This window comes from Rosa rugosa, chromosome 2 (assembly GCF_958449725.1).
Source record: "Rosa rugosa chromosome 2, drRosRugo1.1, whole genome shotgun sequence".
In the NCBI taxonomy this organism is placed as follows: domain Eukaryota; kingdom Viridiplantae; phylum Streptophyta; class Magnoliopsida; order Rosales; family Rosaceae; genus Rosa; species Rosa rugosa.
The window spans coordinates 8,800,101-8,813,753 of NC_084821.1; the positions used below are offsets into that span (position 1 = coordinate 8,800,101).

Consider the following 13,653-nt stretch of genomic DNA (forward strand, 5'->3'; position numbering starts at 1 on the left):
TTTAATATTCTGTTAACCCCAAAAGATATTTACTAGAAATATTTATTAGAGATATTTTTTTTTTATAAATGAGAAAACAAAAAGAGAGAAGATGTATAATTGCTTTAGGTTTCTTAGCTTTTGATAAGGATAGTGGGTTATTAGTCTCTCTCCTTTGCACAAGTATTCTCTCTACAATTAAAGTTAGGCTTAGTTTGGCATTGCTTTTGGAGCTGCTTTTGGGGTTGCTTCTGCTTTTGGACTTAAGATATGGTGTTTGGTAAACTCTCTAGAAGCTGCTTTTGGTCCAAATAGATTCTCCCAGAAGCTGAAAGTGAGAAGCAACCAAGTGCTAGCTTTTGAAAGTTGCTTCTCTGGAAAACACGGAGTGAACAGTGCTTCTTTAATGAAATTTATCAAATTCCCGATTTTGTCCTCATCATTTTCTAAAATTTACACTGAACCCAGTCATTTTTCTTCATCTGTATTCTGTGCGAGGCAAAACCATCGCACTCTCCTCCTCCTCCTCCCCCTCCCCTCGCCGTCAAATACTTGAGCATGATTCATACTCATCGGAAGAAATCGAGAGAGGGCGCTGACATTTTTTCCCTCTCAGTCTCTCTCTTCGACCGTCGAGGCTTCGACGACCCTCGCTCTCATCGACGGTAACTCGGTGACGGACTGCAGTCGAATAGTTGATCGATCTGTCTGGGTTTTTACTTTCTGGGTTTTCAATCAATCTCTCAAGTGTTCGAATAGCCTCGAACTCTTGGTTGCTCTCTTCCTCAAGCAGCAAAGCAGAAATTCTTGGTTGCTTTCCGGTTCGATTTCTGAGTTATGGAATTGATCAAGTTGTTTTGGACGTTAGTTACTGATTGAAATTGAATTGTATTGTATATTTATATTGCATCTGTTTTGAAATTTGGCATCAGTTTTGCCAGTTTTGATGGGAATTGAATTGCATCTGTCTTGGTATTTGGATGGAAATTGAAATTGTATCTGATATGAAATTGTTTAGGTGGAGGTGGAAACAAATTGGTGATTTCCCAAAGGGGGTTCTGGAAAGCATTGTGGGGATTAAACTCATTAAAGCATCCAAGTAAAGTGAAAATCTTTATGTGGAGAGAATGTTGCAACTGTTGCTAAAGATTGTTGGCTTTTCATGGAAGCATATTTATGATTGTAGATTTGTAATTGACAATTACAATATTGTTATTCAGAACGTTTTGAATCACAGTTTGTTTTGTTTGTTTGTTTTGATGCTTGTTTCATATTATAGCAGATTAATTGGAATTGCAAAGTTGTGGCATTCCAAGCTTTGGGTTTTCTAATGATGGATGAATTAGTTTGGGAAGGACACTCTAATTAAGGTTCTTGGTAATCATGCAGCTTTGGACCAGAATTGTGATTTTAGTTTGGTTTTGATATACAGGGGATCACAGGAGCCACAAGCTCAGCCACGTCCCGAGGATGCTCCAGCACAGCAGTCCTATTATCCTCACTCTGTTAACTCCCCGAGCTCTTCTCGTCCTTTAACTCCGAGTTGAACCTCTTCTTCTTCCAATTTGAGTTCTAGGGGTAACTCCCCGTCACCTGTTTCTCCCACTGAAGCTGCTGGTGTTATTGCTTCTTTGAAGGACAAAAGGTAGGGATCCTGGTGCTACAGATATCTATTGATTGTATATAAATAATGGTTTACTCATAGCACAGTTTTTTTAATTCCATGATCCTCATTATTCACCGTCTATTAAGTTCATGTTTCTAGGTTGGTGTATATCTACTTGTTGCTTCTTGTGCATCAGATTAGATAATCTGCAAATGCTTGTTCAGTCCTTTTGTTGCCATCCCTTACTGCTTGTTCTGGGGTAGTTGTAAGTTTTGTTTGAACTGGTTCATGACTTGAAATTGAGAACATACCTCAGAAGGTTTTGATAGACCGAAGAATGTTGAAAAGTAGTTGATGACTAATAGATGAATTGATACTGATCAGGATGAAAAGATGAGCTAATTTGTTCTCTTGTCATCAAGCTTTGTTCCTAGTGTTGAATCTTTCTCTGTAGATGAATAAACTTAAGTAAAGTACTTTCTTTTTCCTTAGTAAGCCCCCGGCCTTTTTCTTTTTTTAATATTGTTTCTACTTGTTATTCTTTTGCAGCGAGACCTATCAGTACTATGATTTGTCTTTCTGCCTTCCAGGTTAGCCTTTAGGACCGTAGTGACATTCTTTTTACGCAATAATTATGGAAGAAGCAACTGAAACCTGATATAGTTATTCAATGGAAGTTGGCTGCTAAGCTATCATATGCATACTTAAGATGCCAGTTCAAAACAGTAAGTTTGGTAGTTGAGTAATACCGACTGTATTAAAACTATCAACTTGTATTATCTCAATATTGAATGCTGATCTTAACAAAAACTTGGTGTCGAAAAGTTAAACAACAAATAATCAAGTTTTGTTGTTTTTAACTTTGGTTTTGTTCATAAGTTATTGCACATTAGCTTCCCAATCAGAATGTTTGATTAGTATTTACTTCTAGGATGATTTTATTTTCAAATATTTATACGAGTTGTCATGTTGACCATCATGACTTGCAGATCCAGTAATTCAAAAGAAAGAATCCATTGGGGAAGTTTTTTGTGTGGTGATCGTTTGACCAACAACTTATATCAGTTGAATTTCCGGCAGAACAAAAATGAGGAGAGACTGTGCCAGAAGAAGCTTAGAGTTTCTGAAGTTTGGAAGTTCATGGATGCTATCCTTATTTTGTGTAATAGTAAAACATAATATGCATATTGAAGAGTTTAAAGTAAATCTTTTATTCGGTCCAACCAAGGGTACAAGAATAATACATGAGAAATATAGTTACATAATCAAAAAACAAAATTATGTATTTTAGTAGCATATCTTAGCATGTATGCCTATTTTGGTAATTATACCCAGCCAAAGCACTTTTGCCTTGCAACTTACCAAACACCTACAAATTGTTTTTCGTTCTCACAGCACTTTTAAAAACAGTTTACCAAACACCTCAGCTGCTTCTTCTCACAGCAAGTTCGGAAGTGCTTCCTCTCACAGCAAGTTCGGAAGTGCTTCCTCTCACAGCACAGCAATCCCAAACTAAGCCTTATTCTCTCAAGCACTTAAGAAGCATATCCGTCATTCTTCAGGTTGAATTTGAAAGCCTAATTTGCTACAATCTTCTTCACCACCAGGTACTAGAACCATTTAATTCCAATCTTGAATCTTTTTTCTTGAGATATAAGAAATACTCATAATTGATCTTAACCGAATTATTTTCTACATATTAGACTGAGCTTTAGCGGCATCAGATCGGCATGCATGGTCATCCATGGTTTCCTTCTTCCTTTTTTATTTCATACTTCATGACCTTATGAGTTGGTTGACTTCTTTCTTCTTTAAATCTATTTGAATAGGCCATGATGATGGGTGGATAGTTAAGCAAGAAAATAGCTGAAAAAAGAAAGAAAGAGAGATTTATCTTTGCATATATGGAGAAAGAAAGAATTGCCAAAGAAAGAGAGGATTTTGTCATCAAAATCGGGCAATTAGACATGGCCATAATAAGTACAAAAAGAAATAATTGACTTCGAAGAAAGAAAGTATAAATAAAAAATAATATTGTATAAATAAAATTTATAGATAATAAAATAAAATATTTGATAAATATAAACGAGGAGTGAAAAAAAAAATTAACACAAAATAATAAAATAGAAAAAAAGGAGGACCTTTATGAGATGAGGTCTTCAATAACTCCACGACTGTGCCTGGTAACCTACAATCTTTTGTTGACATGGGTACTTTTAGAGTAGATATCAAATTCTTCTCTTACCAAGACTACTTGGGCATCAATATGTTGCTAAGGATAATATTTGTGTAAGAACTGCAGGATCGGTTAGCTATCCTCTAAAGAAGATCGGTTAGCTATCCTATAACCTACATACGTACGATATAAAATTAATTAATTCACTGCTAAAATAAGGTTAGAGCCAATGACGTACGGGCTACGGCACTCACGGGAGTAATTGATTAAGCTAGACTACTAATGCTCTGATAAACGAACATCTTCAATTACTGTCGTACTATTACTAACGCATTGATTATTAACATCTTCAATTACTGTCGTAAAGTTTAAGGGATCAGAACATAACAAACAAATAAGGCTCTAGCTAGCTGGCTTACAATTATTAAGACTAACATTTTTTTTTTTTGAGGGAAAGGAGGTCAGGTTTTATTGAATAAAGATGTCTAAAAATTACACAACTTCAGCTGCTAATGCAGCTTGTAAAAAAGAAGGGGAAGAAAAATAAAAAGTCTCCACAGGGAGAGTCCTAGTATGAGCAGCCATCAGATGTGCCACCCTATTTGCACTTCTCTTTGTATGAACTACGCGCAGGTTTGCATAAGCATCCAAAATGTACTCCATATCATCATAAACACGTCCCAAGATGGACAAGTTACTCCCCTCTCGGCTAAGCAATTGTCGATACACCAATTGCGAATCAGTCTCCACAATAGCTGGCAAATAATGATTTGTAACTACAAACTCAATGGCCTGTTTGCAGGCTACAGCTTCCACATGTTCAGGTGATAGTAAACCCGAAAGAGATTTACCTCCTCCTGCTATAAATGAGCCCTGCCAATCCCTGACAACAAAACCAGTGCTCCCTTTTTTAGATGCTTGAAAGAAAGAACCATCTACATTGACTTTAAAACAGCCCACAGAGGGAGCAACCCACCGAGTCATTCTAATAGTACCAGCTCCACTACTCCCAATCTTCCCTTGCAGAAAACGAAATTCATGCAGCCTTGACATAGACACGATAACTACATCAACAGCCGTACCAACTTTGTTGTCCCAAATTCGATTATTTCGTTCTTTCCACACCCCCCAAAGAAGGTATACCAACTCACCAAGTAACTGTAGAGATAAGTCTCTGGCACAAGAACTAATCCATTCCAACAGACCCAAATGAGCAAAATGAGGATTATAACAAACCTGTGACAACACCCCATGTGTTTGCAGCACTTGTCTAGTGAACTGACAGTCACGACACAAATGCAGTGTTGTTTCCAACTCCTGCATACACAACGGACAAGTCATGGAATCCAACACAACTCTCTTTGAGATTAATCTCTCCAAAGATGGGAGGATATTGTGACACACCCGCCATATATGAACTTTGGCTGCATTAGGGATGACAACCTTCCACAGCTTTTTCCAAAAACTCACCCCAACTGGCAGCTCAAAAGGGCTCTTAGAAGAAGAAATAGAGAAAGAGTATCGGTAAGCAGTCTTCACCGAAAACTTGCCATTCTTTTCAAGTCTCCAAACCTCCCTGTCATGCACCTCCCTAGAAGATAGAGGAATTGATAAGATTGCTTCAGCTTCATCAACCGAAAACACCCTTCGAATGAGATTAATGTCCCAAACCCCTGTATGACAAATCAAGTCACTCACCCTATTGACTTCATTCATAGCCAAATTACCTTCTCTAGGCTTACAATCCGACACCCCAGGAATCCACGAATCCCTCCATATGTTCACCAATGTCCCATCGCCTATCTGCCAGTAAGTGCCTTTCCTTAACAAATCCCTTGTGGAAAAGATACTTCGCCAGGAATAAGAAGGAGAGGCATGGGATGAAGCTGTCCAAAAAGAACCTTCTGGATAGTACTTAGCTTTAAAGAGTCGAGCTATCAGCGATTGAGGATTGCTGATCACACGCCATGCTTGTTTGGCTAGCATAGCGGAATTAAATTCTGATAAACTACGGAAACCTAGCCCTCCTTCCTCTTTAGGATTGCACAAAGCCTTCCAAGTCTTCCAGTGAATTTTTCTTTTATCAAGAGTACTCCCCCACCAGAACTTGGCACAAAGTTGTTCAAGATCCTCACAGAAATTTTTTGTTAATTGGAAGACACTCATTGCATAAGTTGGAAGAGCTTGTGCCACCACTCTGATGAGAATGTCTCTACCTGCACCACTCAAAAATTTTCCTTGCCAATTGGAGACCTTCTTGGACAAATTCTCCTTGATATACTGGAAGGTAGCAGTTTTCTTCCTCCCTACATACGTTGGAAGACCCAAATATTTTGCATGGGAAGCCACCACCTCAACTCCCAATAGGCTGGACACCTCATCTTTCATAACTTCTGAAACATTTTTACTGAAAACAATAGAGCTTTTATCAAAATTAACCAATTGACCAGATGCCCTACCATATGTTTCTATAACATCCTGTATCTGGAAACAGGCCTCTAGAGAAGCGTCAGCATAAAGCATGCTATCATCAGCAAAAAGTAAATGATTCACCCGAGGGGCTTCACTGCAAATCTCAATCCCAGGGAGCAATCCCAATTCCTGCTTTTGCTGTAATAAGGCTGAGAAACCCTCTGCCCCAATTAGAAATAAATATGGGGACAGAGGATCACCTTGCCGTAATCCTCTACTCGGAATAACAAGACCACGAGGCTTTCCACGCAGCAAAAAAGAGTATCTGACAGAGCAGACACACTGCATCACCATCTCTATCCATACCGGATCAAAACCAAACCTTTCCATCACCTTCCTAAGAAAAACCCATTCCATCCTATCATAGGCTTTGCTCAAGTCTAGTTTAAGAGCCATACACCCATCACCACCATCCCTTTTGTTATGAACAAAATGAGCAAGTTCATTAGCGACAAGTATATTATCAGTAATTAACCTGCCAGGCACAAAAGCACTCTGATATGGAGAAATCAAGTCTGGCAAAATCAACTTCAACCTGTTTGCTATGACTTTCGAACAAAGCTTGTAGATTACATTACATAATGCAATAGGTCTTAAATCTGACATGTGCTCCGGATCATTCACTTTTGGGATAAGACAAATATGTGTGAAATTAATTTGTCGTAACAGCTGACCTGAATGTAAAAAACTCTGAACAGCAGCAGTCACCTCAGCTCCTATTGACTCCCAATAGTGTTGGAAGAATAGAGGAGGCATACCATCTGGCCCTGGCGATTTAGTTGGGTACATTTGAAACAAGGCACACCGAACCTCTTCTTGAGAATATTGAGCACACAATTGTTCATTCATAGTTTCAGAAACACATGGTTGAATACCCTCTAATGTAGCACCCATGGCCTCAACATCAATGTCCCCTGCTTTGAACATATTAGAAAAGTAGGAAGTCACCACTCGCTCCAACCCCTCATCATCCTCACACCACTCACCAGCCTCATTAAATAGACCATGTATAGTATTTTTCCTTTTTCTATTTGCTGCCTTCCGGTGAAAATAACCCGTGTTACGATCTCCTTCCTTCAACCAAGTTACTTTCGATCTTTGTCGCCAGAAAGATTCTTCTTGAGATAATAAAGTTTGGAGACGTTCAGACAAAAGCTTCTTCTCCATAATCACAGCATCAGAAAGCGTTGCATCTAGCAACTCCTTCAAACGTGCTCGAACCCCTAACATTTCCATCTGTCTACCCTTGAACGTCTTCCTCTGCCAAGCATCCAGATGCATTCTAGTATAAGCTATCTTCTTGGACAATTGATACATTGGCAAACCGGACACATCTGTCTGCCATGCTTGGTGTACAACGCCATCACATTCTTCATGTTGCAACCAATGTGCTTCAAATTTGAAGCGATGATGACGAGGACGTGTGGGAAGAGGAACAGTACTAGCTTGTAGCAGTATTGGCACATGATCGGAATCACTTGGTGGGAGATGCTTCAGACGTGCAAAACCAAAAATATCACACCAGGTCGGTGTACACACAGCCCTGTCCAACCGTAACTGGGTTTCAAAATTCCACCAAGTTGCCTGAGGCCCCTGAAAACCAAGATCAAGCAAATCCCCATACCCTAGGGCTTCTCTAAAACCACGCATCTGCCTCTCTGCCCTAATCGGACCATCTTTCTTCTCACTGCTATTTAGGATTTCATTAAAATCCCCGATAACGACCCAGGGAAGGGTCTCCAAATCACTCAAATCACGCAAAAGCTGCCATGATTTGTCTCTATCCACCGTTCGAGCAAATCCGTAAAAACCTATAAGTCTCCACCTAGGGGTTCCAGGTCCTCCATCAACCATAATATCAATATGATGTTGTGACGTCGTACCCACCTCCACCTTCACATCATCATTCCAGAACATGCCCAAACCACCAGACTGTCCTACACTCAACACTTCCTTAGCCTGAGAAAAACCAAGCGCCAAACGCAGATCGTTAAAGGCCCTGATATTGTTGATTTTGGTTTCGCAAAGAAAAATAATTTGGGGTCTGTTTTGGGATATCAAATCCTTCAACGCCCGAATTGTGAGTAAATTATTAGGATTGATTATTGCAACCAAAAATTGAAGTTCGGATCTGACTTCTCTAAAATTTGGAGCCGTGAGTTACCTAAAGTTCATAATTTAGAGATTTTGTCCATTTATCCTAATTTTAGGGTTTTTTTTTCACACTTACCCTATTAAGTTTTTTTAATTTCCCCCTTTACCTATAAAGACTCTAATAAGGTATTCCCTAATATCCAATTAAGATTTTTTTTTTTGAGACTATTTTACCCTCACCTCTTTGTTACATAGAGAGAGAGAGGCCATCGAAGACTTCGCCGGATTCCGGCCACCGATCACCGGCCGCCACCCACCAGACTTCTCTAAAAACCTCGCCAGAGGTCCCTGAAGAGGTCGTCGGAGATCTCACAGGTCGCCGAAAAGGTTTATTGCCCTCAAATAGACCTATATTGCTCTCTAATAAACCTCTATTGTCCCCCAATAGACCTTTATTGGGGGGCAATAAAGGTTTATAAAAACTTGCCGGAAGTCCCCAAAGAGGTTGTCGGAGATCTCATATAGGGTTGGAGGGGTTTATTGCCTCCCTAATAGACCTTTCGGTCGTCGGAATGAGAACTAATCTCCCTAAAATTAGACAAATAAAACTTTGATTAAGAAAAAAACGAGAAGATTACATCAATTCAAAACATTTATTGTCCTCCAGTAGACATCTATTGCCCCCCAATAGACGTCTATTGCTCCCAATAATTTTTTTTTTTCTTCCTTTTTTCTTTCTTTCTAGGCCTTCTGCCCCCATTTTATCAAAAAAAAAAAAACAAGGGGTGAGTTCTTCATTTATGGACCTCAAAAGCACATCCCACATCTACTTGCCAAATAGCAATATAGCACCATCTCCATCACCACTCACCTCATCTTTTCGAGCCAAAACACTCACAGCCTTTTCGAAAATCGAAGTCACCTTCTCCCCCATTTGAATCTCATGGACATAAAAATTGTAATTCATGTGACTAAAAAGAGGAAGATGATGACGATTCTCTTTATCTACCGTAATCTTTTAAAAAGGGGTTAGTGTGAAGCTTGAACTCTTAGTTCCTGTTCCTGTCGAATCCAATGAAGATGAAATTCACGGGGACTGGGACGTACATAGACTCAATCGAAAGGAGTTTTAGTTAATTTGCGACGTTACCTACGGCGGTGAAGTTGGCCAAGGTGGTTTTCGCGGCAGCCGAAGACTCCAAGTTGTCGAAGTCGTTGCGGATGACAGACTGGCTCCAGAAACGGCTCTTCTGCTTGAGGTTAAAGAGAGAAGACCGATGAGGGCTTAGGGGTGGGTTTGCGAGGTATGGAGGGAGATCCGGAGGCGGATTGAGGTATGGAGATGAGGAGAAGAGGGGAGATAACTACGGCGATGAAGAATGGTCGGCGACGGCGAGGAAGGGGGTGGTGATCCATGTCTGGCTCTGATCTAAAGCCGAAGCGGTTCGCGACCTGCACCAATCGGATTATACCCGGTGCGGAGGAGACTCAACGGTTAATGGGACGGAGGATGGAGAGAGAGAGGGAGAGAGAGAGAGAGAGAGAAAGAGAAAGAGAGTGCAGATCGGATGAGAGATGTCGGCCACGTTAGAGAGAGAGAGAGAGAGAGAGAAAGAGAGTGCAGATCGGGCCGGAGGAGAGATGCCGGCCACGTTGGGGAGAGAGAGATTTGATAGTGATGTAATTTATTAATTAGGTTGAGGGTAGAATAGTCATTTTACTTTGAATTATGTTAATGGGAATAAAAATCTGTTGTTAGGATAAGTGGGATAATTTTGACTATTTTTTATGCTTTGAGTCAAGGACCCTAAAATTTAAGCCATGTAAGTGATCAAATGAATTAAATAATCCATGTCAGCCAAATTATATGATGTAGTTTCTTTCTGTAACTGTCGTCAACTCGTAAAAGAAGAAAGAAAAAATGTGCCATCTAGGTTAGAAGATAAAGAACAGAGCTATGTATGTTGAAGGTTGTAGGAAAGAAAAGAGGAACCAGCAAAATAAACCTAGAAAAAGAGAAAAAAATGTGAATGATGATAAGGGTGAATGAGGACTTAGAAGGTTAATTTTGTCTTGGAATTAAAAGTAGAAGACGAGTAGGTTTGGGTTAAATCAATAATTAACGATTTGTAATTAAGATTGATCTCCTCTTTTTTTTTTTGAATCTAAAGATGCCAGCCATTTATTGATAATGAAAAAGCTTACACATTACAAACTTCAGCTGCAAGTGCAGCTTGTAAAAAAAACTGGAGCGGAAAGAAAGAACTCGGCCTGCCTGAGGGAGCAAGCATGAGTAGCCAACAGATGGGCTACCTTGTTGCCCTGTCTACCCACATGACTCACATGAAAAAACCCCTGGGATACACCCAAGGCCATTACATCATCATAAAGCGTACCCAGCAAGGAGGTGTTAGCATGCGCCTCCGAAGAGAGTTGTCGTTGGACCTCCAACGCATCAGTCTCCAATATTGTAGGACCAAACCCATGCTCCAACGCAAATTCTAATGCAACTTTACATGCCAGAATCTCTGCGTGCTCCGGCGATATTAAACCAGTCAGTTGACTAGCACCACCGCCCAACATAATCCCATGCTCATCCCTAAACACAAAACCCAGCCCACCCTTCCGAGAAGCGTGATGAAAAGCCCCATCGACGTTGATCTTGACCAGACCCACCGGCGGAGCTCTCCACACCACCCTAGGCTTGCTTCGAGGTCTGAGAGGCAGCATATTATGGAGCCTAAATTCCTGCAATCTGTACACAATACCCACGCTAACGTCCCCAGCGGTCCTCTGCTTTTGATTCCAGACCCGATCGTTTCTCTCCTTCCATATCCCTCATATGGAGAAGAGAAGTTCTCCCAATTGAGTGAAAGACAGCTGTTGTACACACTGAGCCAGCTAAGTAATAACATCATCAGCCATATTGCTTGGGCTGTAACAAACCTGACGAAGCACATCACTCTTGTGGATCACGGCTTGAGTAAAGACACAGTCTCGGCTCAAATGTAGAGTTGTTTCGTCATGTGTCTCGCATAACACACATCTATGTGAGTCCAACACCACTCTCTTCGAAGCCAAACTACCCAAAGAAGGAAGGATATCCAAGCACACTCTCCAAATATGTATTTTAGCTTTATTGGGGATGACTACTTGCCAAAGCTTCTTCCAAAACCCCGCCCCCACTGGAAGTCGTAATGGGTTGTAGCTAGAAGAATGCACAAAAATAGAACGATATGCAGTCTTGACAGAAAACCAGCCATCCTTGGCGAGTTTCCAACACAAGCGATCTTTCACATCCCGTCTACTCAAAGGAATCGCAGCAATCACTTCTGCTTCCTCTTCCGAAAAAAGCTCGTGCAACAATGGAACATTCCACCGCCCTACGCCAAGTATGAGTTCGCTCACCTTTCTCACTCCTCCCCCTGCACCCGAGTATATAGGTTTCCCAAGAGGTAAGGCTGTCACCCAATTATCCGAGAAGATATCCAACTCCCTCCCATTACTGACCTGCCAATAACAGCTTTCGTGCAGAAATTCTCTGGTAGAGAAGATGCTTCGCTACTAGTAGGAAGGAGAGGCATGTGGCAAAGCTTCCCAAAAGGACTGACTCGGAAAATATCTCGCCTTATATATACGCGCAATAAGAGATGAAGGATTCTTCAAAATTCTCCATGCTTGTTTTGCAAGCATTGCCGAATTAAAATTGGATAAACTACGAAAACCCAACCCGCCCTCCTCTCTCAGATTACAGAGAGCATTCCAATTCTTCCAGTGGATTTTCCGTGCATCTAGGGTACTGCCCCACCAAAACCTTGCACATTGTTGTTCCAGATCATCACAGAAGCTCTTGGTAAGCTGAAAAACACTCATAGCATAAGTGGGTAGTGCCTGAGCCACTACCCGGATCAAAATGTCCTTCCCAACCCCACTCAACAGTTTACCTTGCCAAGCCGTAAGTTTCTAAGACAACCATTCTTTAATGTACTGAAAAGTAGCCGTTTTCTTCCTTCCTACGTAAGTGGGAAGGCCTAGATATTTTGCATGAGAATCCACAACCTCCACCCCCAACAAACCGGCAATAGCATTCTGTAGGTCGACAAGCACATTTTTGCTAAAAACCACCGAACTCTTAACAAAATTGACAACCTGTCCAGACGCCTTCCCATAAATATCCAAAACATCCTGTATGACAGCACAAGATTCCACCGAAGCCGAGGCATAGAGCATACTATCATCCGCAAACAATAAGTGGTTCACCAAAGGTGCATTAGAAAATACCTCGATACCAGGTAAGGAACCTGTGATCATCCGCTGTTGGAGTAATGCAGAAAAACCCTCAGTGCCGATAAGAAACAGATAAGGTGACAAAGGGTCCCCTTGTCTCAGTCCTCGACTAGGAATGATATATCCCCGTGGTCTTCCCCTCACCAAAAAAGAATACCTGACCGTATTCACACACTGCATCACCATCGATATCCAACTCCTGGCAAAACCAAAACGAATCATAACTTTCTCAAGAAAACTCCACTCCATTCTATCATATGCCTTACTCAAGTCTAATTTCAAAGCAAAATAACTGTCATTCCCATCTCGCTTGTTGTGCACAAAATGGGCTATTTCATTGGCCACCAGAATATTGTCCATAATCAATCTATGAGGGACAAAATCGCTTTGGAAAGGAGAAATCACTTCAGGTAAAATAACCTTCAGTCTGTTAGCAATAACCTTTGAACAAATCTTGTAAATGACGTTACAAAGCGCTATTGGTCTTAAGTCTGCCATATTCTCTGGATTACGTACTAACCTTCGGAATTAGACAAATATGGGTGTAATTTATCTGCTTCAATAACTGGCCCGTCTATAAAAGCTATGGACTGCAGCAAATATATCCTCACCAATCAACTCCCAGTAGTGTTGGAAAAACAGTGGAGGCATTCCATCTGGACCCGGGGATTTGGTGGGATACATCTGAAAAAGAGCAGACCGCACTTCCTCCATAGTGTAAGGCGCACAAAGCTGAGCATTCATCGCCTCAGTAACACAAGGAGTAATGGCTGCCAGAGTCACTTCTATAGCGTCAACGTCCACTTCAGAGGCTCGAAACATTTCATTAAAGTAATCAGTCACGACGTTCTCAATACTCGTATCATCTTCATGCCAATGCCCATGCACATCATACAACCCTAGCAGGGTATTCTTCCGCTTCCTATTTTCTGTTTTTCGATGAAAGAAACCCGTATTCCGATCCCCTTCTTTCAACCATGTGACTTTCGCACGTTGCTTCCAAAACAGCTCCTCTTGGAATAGTAAATTATGGAGCTTG

General features: G+C 40.9%; 1 protein-coding gene and 1 long non-coding RNA gene across 5 annotated transcripts; one reads left to right on the forward strand and one right to left on the reverse strand.

The window, feature by feature from the left end:
* The first annotated feature begins 187 nt into the window (after positions 1-187).
* On the forward strand, positions 188-2,881 carry LOC133734022 (uncharacterized). Of its 4 annotated transcripts, none has more exons than XR_009858019.1 (3): positions 241-1,624; positions 2,176-2,310; positions 2,575-2,881. It is a non-coding gene; the product is annotated as an uncharacterized LOC133734022 (long non-coding RNA). The 4 variants fall into 4 exon arrangements; XR_009858017.1 differs by having other exon boundaries at positions 242-1,624; positions 2,135-2,310; XR_009858016.1 differs by lacking the exon at positions 2,176-2,310 and adding an exon at positions 2,135-2,175 and having other exon boundaries at positions 247-1,624.
* Positions 2,882-4,253: 1,372 nt separating this feature from the next.
* Positions 4,254-11,057, reverse strand: LOC133730286 (uncharacterized). The gene is made up of 2 exons (XM_062157909.1): positions 10,671-11,057; positions 4,254-8,192 (listed from the first exon to the last, which is right to left on the reverse strand). Exons 1-2 carry the CDS (start codon positions 11,055-11,057, stop codon positions 4,254-4,256), a joined length of 4,326 nt encoding a protein of 1,441 aa, XP_062013893.1.
* Positions 11,058-13,653: the final 2,596 nt, after the last annotated feature.